At 32.4% G+C, this 16590-nt stretch overlaps 2 protein-coding genes across 2 annotated transcripts; one reads left to right on the forward strand and one right to left on the reverse strand.

Annotated features, from left to right (window-relative positions):
* Window positions 1–9: 9 nt before the first annotated feature.
* On the reverse strand, window positions 10–1198 carry LOC131654086 (DCC family protein At1g52590, chloroplastic). Its single transcript, XM_058924499.1, has 5 exons — window positions 933–1198; window positions 785–842; window positions 587–694; window positions 345–437; window positions 10–259 (listed from the first exon to the last, which is right to left on the reverse strand). The coding sequence occupies exons 1-5, from the start codon at window positions 1126–1128 to the stop codon at window positions 178–180; spliced, it is 537 nt and encodes a 178-aa protein (XP_058780482.1). The 5' UTR covers window positions 1129–1198; the 3' UTR covers window positions 10–177.
* Window positions 1199–6576: 5378 nt separating this feature from the next.
* Window positions 6577–9253, forward strand: LOC131648369 (uncharacterized). Its single transcript, XM_058918133.1, has 8 exons — window positions 6577–6776; window positions 7091–7203; window positions 7287–7358; window positions 7510–7545; window positions 8021–8066; window positions 8258–8345; window positions 8682–8739; window positions 9062–9253. Exons 1-8 carry the CDS (start codon window positions 6698–6700, stop codon window positions 9110–9112), a joined length of 543 nt encoding a protein of 180 aa, XP_058774116.1. The 5' UTR covers window positions 6577–6697; the 3' UTR covers window positions 9113–9253.
* Window positions 9254–16590: the final 7337 nt, after the last annotated feature.

Below are 16590 nucleotides of genomic sequence, written 5' to 3' on the forward strand. Positions count from 1 at the left end.
CGACCCGACTAATCAACCTCAACTTATAGTTTTTGTTTACACAACTCATCATGGTACAACAATATACATTATTTTTTGAACAATTATATCAAACTAAAGCTTGTTTGCTATGTTTTACAGTACATATACATATAACAAAATACTGTTATGACTACTAGTATTCCTTGGAGGATAATGCTAGATTTCACATGATTCAGAGCGACCGAAAACGGTGTAACGGTTATTTGCAACGTTGTCATAAACAAAATCTCTGACAAACCTGCGGTTGTTTGTTCCATATATCACAACCTTGTTTGCCTTTAGCAATAAAATAACATGATGAAAATGTAAAGAAGCTAACTTACAGAGGCATGAAGTGAAGAAGAATTGCTAGCTGAGGAAAGGGCAAGTCTATGTATTCCATTATCTTCAGCACAGCTTCTGACTTTATGTATGATCTATAAAATAAATAAACCATCTTATCAGCACTCAACTAACTTATCAGATATCTTCTATAAATTCATCTGCTATAAACTACCTTATCAGTTATCCGCTATTTTTTTATCTATAAAAAATAAATATTTTTTATAATACAAATAGTGAATACCTATTATTTTCCACAAGAACAACACTTGAGATATCATCAGGGGCTCTTCCTGATCTCCTGAGTAACATCTTACCAGCTTCACTCTGAAGAGCTTCATATCTAATTGTCCTGTCAAAACCAATTAACTGACTAATCAACTGCTCTAACTAACTAATAACTATAATGAAAATGTGAGAAAGGATATTATAATAATATTACTTATTTCGATCATTATCACGAACAAACTTTACTCCTCCATTACATAAATTGCATACACCTGTGTTTCAAAATCAAAAATAAATTAATAGAGTTCCAAGAGACGTTTGTTCCATCGAAAATTCGAAGAAGAAGAATTTTGATAATTTACCGTCGAATAACATGATGGGTCTTTTGTCTTGCTCGAAGAAACTTGAAGTTGCTTCCACCCAGTTAACACCATCGTCGCTTTGGGGTTGTGATAGAGTAGCCAAGGTTTTGACTCTTCGTGCACGCGGCGAGCACGTCGTTGATTTCACGCGCCCAACAACGCAGCCACGAAGCGGTAGCTGAAGCTGAAGAGACATTGAAACAAACAAGTTGTCTGATAAATTATGCAAGTATTTTGTGTATGAAGGAACATAAAAATATATTATATTATGTTTTTTATATAATTTAATTTTTTTGGTGGCGCAGGAGCCAACACCAAGCTTGGTTTTGCTTTATGGCACTAATAGATTTAGGGTGTGTTTGGATGACCATAAAATTGATTTAGAGATAATTGAATTTGGTAAAAAAAGATTTTAATAGAATTGAGTTTAGAATAATTAACTTATGTTTGGATAAAATCGATTTTGTTCTTGATTTTGTCTAAAAATCGACTATAAAATTGGGGGGAAGTACAAAGAAAATAGGGGTTGAGCCCAGGCGCCTGCCCGGGCTAGCTGGGCCTTGGCTCCGCCCTTGAATAAAATGATATAAAAGTGAATGTTATGGATTAATGTTGTTTGGATAATTTTAACAAAATTGATTTTGAATGGTATAATTATCAAACTGGTAATAAATTCTAGGTTAAATTATAGTTTTGGTCCTCCTGTTTTGATATTTTCACGGTTTTAGTCCCCCATTTTCTTTTTAAACAGTTTTGGCCCCCCATCCCAATTTTGATCCAACTGTTCACGTACGGTCATGTACTGTTCATGTACGGATCATGCAATGTTCATGAACAAAATTGGGATGGGGGACCAAAACTGTTTAAAAAGAAAATGGGGGGACTAAAACCGTGAGAATACCAAAATAGGGGGACCAAACTGTAATTTAGCCTAAATTCTAATACAAATAAAAAAGAAAATAATTGATGAAAACTTAAAGAGGATAAAGAAGGAAAATTTAAAAGAGTTGTAATAAATAATATATAATAAATATAGAATTGATTATATTAAAATCAAAAGCTATGAATCATACTAGAATTACGAGGAGGAGAAATGATTTTGAAAAAATATTCAAACAAGAAAAAATATCAATTTTCAAGTTGAAGTGGATTATAAGTGCTTTTAAAGCTGGTAGAAGTCAATATATATATATATATATATATATATATATATATATATATATATATATATATATATATATATATATATATATATATATATATATATATATATATATATATATATATATATAGGATGACTCAAGTGAGAACACTTAATTATTATGAGAAATGAAAACAATGAATCACGACCATTAAATTTTGATTTGTTGATTTTAATGGACTGGATTGGTTTCTCTTTCTATGATCCTTAATATTTATTTTAAAAGATTGACATTTTTAGGTGAGAACATTAGAATGAATCTGAACCAATAGATTTTAAAATAAATGATGGAGATTATGAGTCAATATTTTTTTTCTCTCTCCTCTATCATTAAAATAAAATATTGAGGAGAGAGAAAAAAATTGACAAATATTCTCTACCATTTATTTTAAAATCTAATGGTTCATATTATTCTCATGTTTTCACATAAAAATATCATTCTCATATGATACGTCCTATATATATATATATATATATATATATATATATATATATATATATATATATATATATATATATATATATATATATATATATATATATATATATATATATATATATATATATATATATATATATATATATGTTTGTCGATATATAATAATTCAATAATATTTAATTTTTTATTATTAGTATTTATCTCTTACATAGTTGAAGTTTTTCTTTTGAAGTAGTTATATCAGTTGGGACTAGGTTTGTGACTTTGATGTATGATAAATTTTTTCTAGAAATATTAAATCCTCCTAATTAATTAATAAAGTATTTTTCTGGTATTTATTAACTAAAAACAAATCAATTTTAGTCTTAAGTGTCGAACGACTTTCAATCTTACCCGACGTGTTTATGGTTTTACTCTCGTAGTAGCCAATCAAATTAAGTTAAAAAAATTGTATTTAAACAAAAACAACCCTCAATAGTAATTTTAAAGAAATGACAGAAGAGTACCGTTAAATCGACGCGCCTTACATTCCAACACTAACAAATTAGTTGGACATGCTTACGCTAAACGTTAAAGTTTTTGATTGAATACGAAATTAAACATGTTAAGTGATTCAAGTAAAATAAAAAACATGCAATGGAATAAATAAATAAAGTTGCGGGATTAAAGTAAGACAAAGAAATAAGTGTGCAAAATAAAATAGACAAAGTGAATAAAATTTAAATAATGCTGAATAAATTAAGAACCTGCTCCAAACGGAAACTTGAAGCTGGTACAATGAAAATAGACGGAAATAAACTTCAACGAAATGTATATGACAGCAAGATTAAAAGCTTAAAAATAAAGTGCTCCAAACTCAATGACAACAACGACGCAATAACACTCTGATGCAAAAATTAGAGTTTTTTAATGTAACTTTATGCCTAAGTTGTACTATCCTTGAAAAGTAAAGTACTTATCCTATTTATACTGTTCTAAAACCCTAAAATTTCAAGTGGTGGTTGCTGAGTTCGTGTGAGAGAATGTAGGGAGGAATGGAGGAAGTGGAAAACCATGCCAACTATTTATCAAACAACTCTATCATGGAACTTTATAAAAGGAGCTGAAGATTTGGAGATAAATACAACACTGTGCCTTGACAAGAAAAAGAGAAGTTACTCTATCAAAACAAAGAGCTCAATCTAACTTAGAGCTTTTACCATTTTACATTCTTAGAAGCTCTTAAGTCTTAGAGTTTTTGTGTTGTAATCTGTTTACACCTCTGATTGTATATAAAGTGTAACTATAACTCTGTTACTATCATTTATTTGTTAGATAAATTATTAGAAGTCTCTTGCCTGCGTGCTTGAGCAGTGAAGTCTCTTGCTTGTGTGATCGAGCATTTCTGAAATCTCTTGCTTGTGTGCTTGAGCATTTGTAAAAGTATCTTGATTGTGTGCTTGGGCAATTTGAGATCTCTTGCTTGTATGCTTGAGCATTAAAGTCCCTTACTCGTGTGTTTGAGCATTGGATGTCTCTTGCTTGTGTGCTTGAGCAACTAGTAATAAGATCTATTATAGTGAAAATCTCTTGGAAGTGCAAGGAGAATGGACTACTCCTGATTTGTAGGAGGAACCAGGATAAATTGCTTGTGTGTTGTCTTGCTTTATTCTTTACTCTTGTTTAACATTTTCCGCTACTATTAATCACACTCTGAATCAGATTTTGAACTAAAATCTAATAATAGATCTTAAGAAGAAAAAGTCAACACAATTCAACCACCCTTCTTGTATTTTTCTCACCTTCACGTGAAACACAATTAACAGGTAAGCAAAGAGGGTGACAAAACTACTATGAGTCCTCATTATCCTCATCTGTGAACAACCTTGATAGCAGCTAAATCTAGGCAAGCTTCCGAGCTATCTAGTTGATCTTATGGCTGGCCCTTTTCTGCTATCTGAGGCTTTCTTTGATGAGAATTATGGATAAAGGAGACTGAGGGATATCGTGATTAGAATCCTCAATATTTGAATGACCTACTTGGTCGTGAGCCTACTGTCGAGCGTCTTGTCTTTGAGGAGAGCTTTGGATGAAGGAGACCTAGGAATATCGTGATCAGAATCCTTAACATTTGAAGGACCTGCTTGGTCGTGAGCCTAATGTTGAGCATATTGTCTTTGAGGGGTTCTTCAAACTCTATGATGTTTTGAAATGGCATTCCATTATTGATCTCGATTCTTATTATCCATACTGTAACATTCCTTATCCTTGTAGAGTTATCCACAATTTCCTCATCCTCAACATTAAAGTTAAAATGTTCCCACACTTTTGGTATCAAGTGACCAAATGATACCCATATCACTCTCATTCTTTTGCTTGCCATCATGTGATGGATCACTACAATGACCCATTTTGTCTAAAATGTGTTGGCTAATGTCAAGAAAATGAGCATATCAACTTTTGATAATTGTCCCAGATTATGCTTTATAGTGACAAGAATATGGTTTACCACGTAGTAAAGTAACCGAATGTATGGGCGCACATTTCTCACATGAAAAGATGAGGTAGAGTCTATATCTTGCAAGAACATGAGCACATCAACTTTTGATAATTGTCCCAGATTATGCTTTATAGTGACAAGAGTATGGTTTACCACGTAGTAAATTAACCGAATGTATGGGCGCACACTTCTCACATGAAAAGATGAGGTAGAGTCTATATCTTGAAAGAAGTAATAGGTGGCGACAACAATAAAATCATCATTTTGATCAATTTCCTAGTAGTAGGAACCATAATATGAAAGATTGTAAATTTAAGCAATCTCTTTAAGAGGTAGAGAAATCTAAAGCTTTTTGACTTCTAAGGTGATGACACCATTTGCATACCTAAGGTTGGCGTAGAACATTTTTATCAAAGTTGGATATATCTCCATCGGTGCTACATAGATGAAGTTTTTCAGCCTTGCTCCTTCAAGCATTTTGAAGAACTCACAATTTTTGAAAACACTCTCCTCTAAAAACTAGGAAGGCAAGGTTTGAATTTCAGCACACTCTCTATAGTATCAAACTTCTTGCTCCATGGTTGAAATATCATAAAAGAAAAGTAGATTGGAGCGAAGAAGTTGGTGGAAGTTCCAACTCTCTTTAGTGACATGATGATTGATGAAGACTGGGAGTAGAACTCACACAAAATTGCAAAAACAAAAACACAATAGAACAATCATATCGTATTGACTCGTGAATTGTATGGTGACGACTAATAAAAAGAAAGTGTGTTGAAGTATGTCGTTTCACACAATCATGTTATACAAGTTATTTTTTTTATCGATTTCACCATTCTTATTAAATCTCTTCATTTTACTTTAAAAGTTTTGACTTTGAGTTAACTTACGTCCCTCTTCAACAAAACTGAGATTTTGCCAATAGCCTTTACTAAGATCCAACAACCCATTGAATTTTAGAAGAATATATCTATTTAATATCTGACATATTTCAAATTTAATTACATTCATTAAAAAAATTATCTACCACAATCTTAAAATAAAACTAAAAAATAAATAGAATTTCATACTTTGAATGATTTTCCAACCTTTAAAAAAAATTTCCTAAAAATTAAAAAAGAAATTTTCTAAAACTAAAAATAATTTTTTAATGAATTTCCTAAGATTAATTTACATACAAAATCCAAAAAACTTAAACAAAATTAAAATAAAAAATAATAATTATGTATTGACAGCCTAAAACATTTTTAAACATATATCTAGTCAAATTATTTTAAATACATATTTAACTAAATATACCTAAAAAACAACATCAGAAAGTGATTAGATTGCGTGTAATTTTTTTTCTTAAAAGATTGCATATATTAATATAATTGGTACAAGACATTTCTTTGCTAGTTGTTTTGTCACAATGACACATTATATCCAATCAGAAAACAGAACCACCAAAAAAATACTAATAAGAAAGAATGACTCAAAATAAAATAAAAAGTAAGAAAGAAATTAAACAAGTTAGGGTAATAAATAAATAAGAAAATAAAAATTTTTTTGGGTAGAAATTGGCCTTGGATTGGTCTTTGGTTTTCTCCATTTGTTAAGTGAAAAGAAAGTGGTGAAGTTTGGTAGAAAGAAAGAACGAAGAAGCAATGGGTATGATCGGTGAGACCGTGGATTCTATCAAATCTCTTCAGATCCGTCAGGTCCTCACTCAGGGTGTTAGTCTTGGTTCGTTCTCTTTCTTTCTCTTGAAAAATCTTTTCATTCAATTCATACCAACAAAATTCTGTTTTTACGTTGTTTTACTTCAATTCGAGAGCTACATTGACGTGGGTCGATTTTGAAAATGTAGAATTTTGATGTTTTTGATGTGAATTCTTCATTTTAGGGTTTATGTTATGTCATGAATGAGCCATGATTTTGTTTAATTTTAGGATGTGTAGGGTTTAACTTTAACATAACAGTCCCAATTGAGATTCTAGGTTTTTTATTTTCTGGTTTATGGGTTTAGTAGTAATCCGGGGTTATGTGTTTTGCTTCAGGCATGATTGTTACGTCTGCACTGATAATATGGAAGGCATTGATGTGCATCACCGGCAGTGAATCTCCTGTTGTTGTTGTTCTTTCTGGAAGTATGGAACCGGGATTCAAGCGGGTAAGCCAATCTTATTCATGGAAGCTTTGGTAATATAATTTGTCTGTTTCTTTCTGTTGCTGATGAATGTTTGGTTTTTTCAGGGGGACATCTTGTTCTTACACATGAGTAAGGAACCGATTCGCGCAGGGGAGATTGTTGTATTTAATGTAGATGTAAGTTCACCTCTCGGTTTTATTATCCTCAATGTTTTGATTACTTCGATTTATATCTATGTATCAGCATTTTTCTGATTCTTTGTATTCTGCTCGAGACTTTTCTTTCCCTGCTGACAAAATCTATTGGCGTGCACTTTTTCTTTTGTAGGGACGAGAGATTCCAATCGTTCATCGTGTAATTAAGGTAAGCTCAATATTTTGGTTGGATTTAGTTTGTTCGTTGCAACAGTTGCATCATTACTGAATTTGATTCTGAGGCCAAGTGCTCTGTGTCTTCTCACGTGAAAGCCTGGAAAAGTAGGAAAAAGTGGTTCTCGATGCTAGATGGGTGGATACATTTCATTAATTTGTGAAGCCATTAGAAATACCTCCTTCACCTTTTGACCCTCTGGTGTATTGTTTGAACTACTTTCATCAACATCCTGTCATTGGCAAGCGATAATTTATAATTGTGAGAAATGGATACGATTGACATTACTTCTATTGGTCTTCTTTCCAAAAGAACCATCCTGATTCCCCATAGCAATTTCCATAACTTTTCTTCGCCTGTCTAACTTTCTTTATGCTTTCAAAAATATACCGTTATTAGTTATTAACTTGCAGTGAATGATAATTAAGATTGTCCTGTTTGAGGCTCTTAATGCTTGATTGTTTTGTAGGTACACGAAAGGGCTGATAATGGGGAGGTCGATGTTCTCACAAAAGGTAGTATAACTAATATATAAATACTATTACGGCAAAAAAAAAAAAAAATAGAAATAGAAATAGTATTTTACAAAACCCAATCTTTTATAAGTGAATTTGACTCTCATTCTTTTCTCCATACTCTTATTTCATAATTTTTGCTAAGTTTTCCATTTTTGCAAACCGGTCATTCATTTTTCTGTTTTTGGCAGGAGATAACAATTACGGTGATGACAGGCTTCTGTACGCCCATGGTCAGCTTTGGCTGCAAAGGCACCACATTATGGGTAGAGCTGTCGGGTATAGCATTTCTTTTCCACTTGATTCTAAACTTGTCTTCATTCCTCGCTTGCGGTGACAACCTATATTTTTAATTAACAATACAAAGGTTAAGGTTGTATGTGTTTTAGTCTCAAACTATAATAAGAATGGGATATGTGGCACTGAGCATGCACGATTAATGTCTTTGTACACCTATTTGTGGAATATCAAACACTTCTTGGACCTTCGAACATTATGTTCCAAGGGTTTATCCAAATTTATCTTTCACCGATTCATACAGTTTGCATTGTATAGTATGAAACATGTTCAGTTGAAAATCCTTTTATGATATTTGCTTGTATTTGTCAATGGCAGGTTCTTACCTTATGTTGGCTGGGTGACAATTATCATGACGGAAAAACCTATCATCAAGGTTTGTTTACTCCTCCAATCCACTGATCATTATGTTATCATTAGCTGAAGTTAGCTGTTTTATGTATTTTATGGTGAAACATGATAATCAGGATGTTTAACTATGAGATAACTGATGACCGGTTTAAAGATGTATGATGACATAGATTTTAGGATTTGATCTGTTATAAATGAGGGATACTGAATTAGACAGAAAGTTGTGGAGTTACATATCATGTTTTATACACAATCATGGCTATGATTTTCCACTTTTCTCTTTCAAATCAACTCTTTATATTAGAGCGAGTATGAAGTGTGTTAAAGCTGTCTCTTCTTTTTTGCAGTATATTCTCATTGGTGCTTTGGGGTTGCTCGTGATAACTTCGAAAGAGTAATGATGAATCTAAATCAAGTTACGGTCTGACCTCCAAGAGTACTATGAGCAAATGTCATGCTTTGTTTGAACTTGAAGGTGTCATTTTGTACCATTAACAGCATAATGTTAAGAATTAATACAAAGTAGTTGAATTTTATAATCTTTTTTATTGTCTGTTGGTTGATTTTATGGTTTCTTGGTGCAGTGTGACTGTGTATGTGTGTATGTTTAGTTCCTCAAAAATAGTTACTTTTTGAGGAGGCAAAATGGATTCTAGAAATTGTCACACATGTTTCAGTGTTTTCAATCAGAATTGATTTTGCCTCTGAAATTTATTACAAATTGAAGTTAGAATTTGGATACTTTATCTCAGGAATTTATTCTTAGCTTGAAATTTATTGTTGAATCTACTTTTAGATAGATGAATATAATCCTATAACATTTTATTACATTTGAAAGTGAGAAATTAAACACAAGAAAGAAGGTTTCAATTGTTCAAAAATAGACAAACAGTGTTTTTCTATGGTTTTTTTAGGGTTGATCTTTCCACCCTTATATATTCTCTAGTGTTTGAAAATGCATTTTCAGACGCACCTAAATCACACACTAACAAAGGTGTTAAAAATGAGACATTTTTTATTTTTCCCAAAAGTGAGACATTCTTAATTTTTTCCAAAAAAATGTCTGGAGATGCATCAGGTCAGATGTTTCTCTTACTGTGCCGTATAAAATGTCCTTATAATTTGAATCAATTGTGTTTTTTAAAAAGCCTTTACCTTTAACCATTCAAGAGCTTCTCCTACATTAAGCTCATAAAGTTTCATACTTTTTTCAATCTCATGCCTTTCTAGCAAATTTTTGTCTCGAGTAGTAATGATTATTCTGAAGTTGAAATATAAAAAAAAAACAGAGATGTAAAAATGTAAGGTTAAAGTTTCATTTTTATTATAAAACATAAATAATAAAATATACTAAAAAAATAAATAAAACCAAACATTACAAAATAATCAAACCAAAAATTAGCAGACAATAATTAACTAAAGAAGAAAGAAAATAGAAATAAAAAACAAAACTAATACACAATAATAATGAATTTTCTAGACTAAAAAAAAATAAAGGCTTTTATATGAGCATTAGTTGGTTAGTTATTAACCATGCTTTCATACACATTCTTGACTGAAAATCCTTCTCTTCCAGCTCCTGCAAAAATAAATACGTCATCTCTCCAGTTTTCATGGTTCTGCATACATCAGTTTAAGTTAACATCATGATATTTATGTTTCTCCAAAGTATCTCCCCAGATGAATCTCTTTTGAAGACGATAAATCTCTTTGATGCAAGCTTTGGGAAGAATATCCGTCATCATAGGGTAGATTTGGAACTGCCTGCACCACACTCTTTGTCAGAGTAACACCACCTGCAAAAGTAGATTTGGAACTGCCTGCACCACACTCTTTGTCAGAGTAACACCACCTGCAAAAGAAAGTTAGTTAGCTTTCCTGCTAGCTAGCTTAGACGAGATATGTTCCAAGATTTGTCTTGATTGACTTCCTGGCTGACATGTCACAATATGCTGAGAATATTCATAACACACTCCATTTGGCTTTGAGTTGCTTCACCTATTAACAACAAAGTCTTCCGCAAACATCAAAATGCGAAATCCATGGCCCCTCCATCCCCGTGCGAATAACTCTCCATTCTTTAACATTCACCGCTTCCATGATGAGGAGTGAAAGTTTCTTCATCCACAAAACGAAGAGATACGAAGATATTGGGTCCCCTTGACGGATTCCATGTTGAGGTCTAACATACGCATTTTTCCTTCGTTCCACTTCACATTCGTTTCAATACTTGTAACACCATGCATAATCATATTGATTATTCTATCTAGAACTTAGATTTCCTTAAGCACTCTCTAGATAAATTCCCAACTAATCTTATCATACGCCTTCGAGAGATCCACTTTGACGGAAAAGTAGCCTTTACGAACCTTCATATTATGCATCACCTATTTGGCTATCATAATATTCTCGTGGACATTTCTCTCTGGAACAAATCCAATTTGAGAAGGCTACCACTTGCTGACAACTTTGTAAATTGCTTTACATAACGAGATGTTGGTGATTTTAGTATGATCAATGCATTTTGGTAGTAATGTGATTTACTATAGGCCAATGCAATTATGCGTTAAGTTTGAAACGAGTTAGGGTAGTGCGGAGTGCACGCTCGTCGAGCCAAACGCGTAATTGAATATGAATAATAGAAACGGGCATAACGTTTCGTTTGAATAGTTGCACCCGTTTCCAACGGACATAACGATTCGTTTGAATAGTTGCACCCGTTCCCAACGGACATAACGATTCGTTTGAATAGTTGCACCCGTTCCAACAGACATAACTGTTTTCCGAAAAGGTGTGTCTGTTCGTTTCTATTATTGGTCTCCTATATAAGGAGTCTTTTGGTCTCGATTTGGTATACGAAAATCATATACTTCCTCTACATTCTGATCTGTTCTCCATTGTCAGAAACAAATTGATTCTTCAAGAATTATCCCCGCAAAGATTTCGTGAACCCAGACAAGTATAGGGTCGAAATACTTTGTTCGGAAAGTGAACGAACACGATTCTTGAAGATATCCAGGATAATCATACCGAATCTCTAACAAACGAACAAAGTATTCTTTCTGAAAATCATGGCTGGAGGAGGAAGCACCGTCAAGGAGATGACTAAAAGTTTCGGAAAATTGGACAAGTTTCAAGGACAATTTACATATGGTGAAAACACAAAAATGCAAACCTTTAGAATAATTCCAGAGCACTCTTCGCTACATTCGAGTTTTCGTCGGTCTTGCACAAACTCGATAAGGCTGAATTATCCTGGATATTTCTGCGTAGAAACTCCAAGACAAATTGGGAGTGCTTGAAATACTATAAGTATTTTATATAATGGCTATCGCGGTTTCAATTTCAAACATCAAAGAAAGGAGAGAATAAATCAAATCAAAAATACAAGAAGAATTTGTATCATAAATTCGGGTATGTTTTTACTACTCTTCATAAACATTAAAGTACTCTGAAAAGTTTGACGGTGATGAATTGTTATGAATTATAATGCAAATTTATAATTATCATTATTAATTATACTATGTCTGGAAAACAAAATTTTGTTTATGATACCGAATCAATCAAAATAATATATTAAATTCTTTTCTAAAAGTATGACTTTTGTTTTGCATGAAATTTAATATGTATGTTAATGAAATAACTCTCAATCGATAAGAAAAGGTAGATTATCATACTAATGTTATAGCACAGCAAACTTTATAATTGAAAGTTATTACAACATTGTCGGCACTGCGTGAAAGGATATGATGTTAATGTAACAATGCATCCATTTATATATAGAATTGAAACGATTTATTAGTTTTCCAGAAAGTACTATTCCAAAACATATATATGGTTTGGCAATATTACGGTGATAGATAATTCTTATCAAAACGTTGTATCAATTGATGTCAATTGATGTGTTGTTTGGCTATATAATTTTGAAACCACTAATATATAAATACTGATATATAGAGTTTTATGGACCATCCAAAGAAGGATCATAACTTATATAGTTTTATGGATTTGGAGTCTAATAAAACTATTAGATCCTGAGATGTGGAATTTTGAGAACCTTATCGAGGAGGATAAGAAATTCGAGTTTCCAACTAATGAAGAAACCTATGAAAAGTTTTCCATGAAAGATATGGGAGAAGCGAACGTTATTATTGGTATTAAGATTAAACTGGAGAATAAGGGGATTGTAATTACGCAATCTCATTACATTGAGAAAATACTCAAGAAGTTCAATTATGAAAATTGTTCTCCAGTAAGTACTCCCATGGATCCAGGAGAAAAGCTTATGCCAAATACAAGTAAACCTGTGGATCAAATCGAATACTCAAGAGCTATAGGCTCTTTGATGTATGCTATGATTAGCACTAGACCGGATATTGCGTATGCGGTTGGAAAGTTGAGTAGATTTACTAGTAATCCTAGAAGACATCATTGGCATGCGATAACTAGGGTATTCAAGTACTTGAAGGGTACTATGAATTATGGATTATCATATATGGGATTTCCTTCGGTGTTAGAGGGTTATTCGAATGCTAGTTGGATAAATAATGTTGAAGATTCATCCTCTACAAGTGGATGGGTGTTCTTGCTTGGGGGAGGTGCCATCTCATGGGCTTCCAAGAAGCAAACATGTATAACTAGTTCCACAATGGAATATGAGTTTGTAGCATTAGGTGCTGCTGGTAAAGAAGCAGAATGGCTAAGGAACTTGGTATATGAGATTCCAATATGACCTAAACCGATATCACCAAATTTCTATCCGTTGTGATAGTAGTGCCACACTGGCTAAATCATATAGTCAAATATACAATGGAAAGTCTAGACATTTGGGTATTAGACATAGTATGATTAGGGAATTAATCATGAATGGGGTGATATCTGTTGAGTTTGTTCGGTCGCAACAAAACTTAGCTGACCACTTGACGAAGGGGTTAGCTAGAGACTTAGTGAAGAAGTCGGTAATTGGGATGGGATTAAAGTCCATTTAAATCTATTAACTATGGTATACCCAATTCCCTTCTAATACAACGTTAGAAGCAGAATTCAATGTGGAAAGATCATAGTTAAAGATTGGAGCAATTGTGTTTATCTTCCCAAGGTATGTGCTCAGACCTGCAAGTGATGGCTAGGTTGAAGTATATCTTCTTAATGGTTTTTTTTGAAAAATTGCTAATGCAGGTGCAAGATTAAAAGGATCACCTATGTGAGCATGAAGTTTTGCCGCTTCAAGAAGCTTGGACTTGGCTTCCTATATGCTTATTAATGGATAAGGACACATGGCTTGTAAAGTGTCAAGTATGTATAGTAGAGTATTGTAAGAAACATATGTGTACTATATCTTTAGATATTCAAATGGATTGACGGGTTCAATCATTATGACACCCTGATTTTCGAATATTTGGAATGTGTATTTGTACTAAGATGAAAATTCAATCGTAAGACATTTTCTTCTATGCATTTGTTTGATCGTTATACCTGTAAAGTAAATCAAGGATTATACTAAAATGGGGGGAGTTTGTTGGTGATTTTAGTATCATCAATGCATTTTGATAGTAATGTGATTTACTATAGGCCAATGCAATTATGCGTTAAGTTTGAAACGAGTTAGGGTAGTGCGGAGTGCACGCTCGTCGAGCCAAACACGTAATTGAATATGAATAATAGAAACGGGCATAACGTTTCGTTTGAATAGTTGCACCCGTTCCCAACGGACATAACGATTCGTTTGAATAGTTGCACCCGTTCCAACAGACATAACTGTTTTCCGAAAATGTATGTTTGTTCGTTTCTATTATTGGTCTAGGAGTCTTTTGGTCTCGATTTGGTATACGAAAATGATATACTTCCTCTACATTCTGATCTGTTCTCCATTGTCAGAAATAGATTGATACTTCAAGAATTATCCCCGCAAAGATTTCGTGAACCCAGACAAGTATAGGGTCGAAATACTTTGTTCGGAAAGTGAACAAACACGATTCTTGAAGATATCCAGGATTATCATACCATTTATCTAACACGAGATAGGACGAAAGTGCGACACCACTTGGGGCAACTCAACTTTAGGGATCAAACAAATGTCAGTTTGGTTGATATGCATAACTTCACCAAGATTGCTCCAAATTCTTTTCAATAATTCACAAACTTTGTTTCCAACCGTTTTGATAAAACCAAATTGGAAAACCATCTGGACCTGAAGCTTTCCAAGGATTCATGGAAAATACTGCTGCCTTAACTTCTTCATCTTCAACATCTTTGACAAGCCTCTGATGATCTTCAGTTTAAATACAAGAATATTTAATGTTTGTCTCAATCCATTTGAACCACTTCTAGGGTTTATTCATCTGGCCTCTATGCAATCTTGTTCAAATCTTCCCACAACACTCTCCTTCTCTCTTCATTTGGGCTAGCATATATGGCTGTGAATATCCAATCCTTCCTTTCGACATTATGAATTCTCACACGAATAAATTGATAATTTTTATTGATTAACTCTACTTTCATATGACCACTCTTCCAAGCTAACACTAATCCTCCGGAAAAACCATTATTGAGCACAACTATGTTTTCATCATAGCCCATACACTTAAAAATCTTCTCCAAAATGACAGGATTACATCTAGTCTCATCCACCCTTAACATTGTTGGTTTATGGATCAAAACATACTGATTACAATACCTAAAGAAGGGATTACTTGTTTGCTCCTCTACAATTCCACACCAATATCTTATTTTGTATAAAAATGGTTAAAAAAAGTGAACTGAGAACCCTTCTACATCAACTGTGGTCAAACTCCTGGAGTTTTAGGAACTGCAATCAGTTCCATATCTTCCTCATGTTGCTCATTTATGTTTTCCTGGTTATCCTGATCCTGATCATGTGTAGGATGCACCCTTCTTTATTTAATATGTTTAAAGAGTACTACAAACACATTGATTAGCATGATCCTTATAATACTGTTTTTTTTTTTTTTTTTACCAAACATATACTATAATTAAGTATTCAGTTTGTTTAAGTTGAAAATTTTAAAATTTTACAAATATTTTTTATTTGATATATTCAAGCATACATTGTACTTTATCTATTATATTCTAAAAATATGACTTTAATTTTTACGTGTCACTATATTTTTTTAATTAGTGGAACTTAATTATATGAGAAAAAAGGATATGCACTGACAGTGTAAAATATTTTTACACTGTCAACCAATCACAATCATGCATCTAATTAAAACACAATTTTAATTTAAAAAAATTAATATGACACGGCAAGTGTAAGGATTTTGATTGGATGTAAGTGTAAAGTTTGTTTACACTGACAGTGCACTACCTTTAAACTCTAATTATATACCACTTTCTTTATTATATATTTAATAAATATTTTTTTTTATTTAAACTTTAAATATTTTTATAATATTCATTTCAAGAATAATTATTTGATTCTTATTTTACACTTTTGATTTATGCCATCCAAGTATTTGGTGTTATATAACATAGAATCCTTTTCTATTTATACTTTTAAGATTTGAACATAAAATATTTTATATAAAATTTCTATAATAGTAATATGAGAAAAGGGGTGATGCACTGACAGTGTAAAAAAGTTTTACACTGTCAACCAATCGCGACCATGTATCCTACCAAGTCATACTGTTATTTTTAAATTACTGAGATGACATGGCTGAATGATATATTCTCATTGGATGACAGTGTAAAACCTTTTTACACTGTCAGTGCATCACCATTAAACCCTAGTAATATTAATGTAATTATTTTTTAAATATTATAATTATAAAATATTTTTTAGTTTTTTTACACTATCTTCATAAAAAATGGATAAATTTCGCATTATAAAGTGCAGACACTTATAAGTGGACAC

Source organism: Vicia villosa, linkage group LG2, assembly GCF_029867415.1.
Source record: "Vicia villosa cultivar HV-30 ecotype Madison, WI linkage group LG2, Vvil1.0, whole genome shotgun sequence".
In the NCBI taxonomy this organism is placed as follows: Eukaryota; Viridiplantae; Streptophyta; class Magnoliopsida; order Fabales; family Fabaceae; genus Vicia; species Vicia villosa.

What these genes read in the sequence shown, in the direction of transcription:
- LOC131654086 (XM_058924499.1), bottom strand. Translation starts at nt 1,128, where the DNA reads ATGTCTCTTCAGCTTCAGCTACCGCTTCGTGGCTGCGTTGTTGGGCGC. An exon ending in GTTCTTGTGGAAAATAATAG is followed by an intron (nt 438 to 586) that starts GTATTCACTATT and finishes TTTATTTTATAG; the next exon opens with ATCATACATAAAGTCAGAAG. An exon ending in CTTCTTCACTTCATGCCTCT is followed by an intron (nt 260 to 344) that starts GTAAGTTAGCTT and finishes AAACAACCGCAG; the next exon opens with GTTTGTCAGAGATTTTGTTT.
- LOC131648369 (XM_058918133.1), top strand. Translation starts at nt 6,698, where the DNA reads ATGGGTATGATCGGTGAGACCGTGGATTCTATCAAATCTCTTCAGATC. An exon ending in TTGTTGTATTTAATGTAGAT is followed by an intron (nt 7,359 to 7,509) that starts GTAAGTTCACCT and finishes TTTCTTTTGTAG; the next exon opens with GGACGAGAGATTCCAATCGT. An exon ending in TCGTTCATCGTGTAATTAAG is followed by an intron (nt 7,546 to 8,020) that starts GTAAGCTCAATA and finishes ATTGTTTTGTAG; the next exon opens with GTACACGAAAGGGCTGATAA.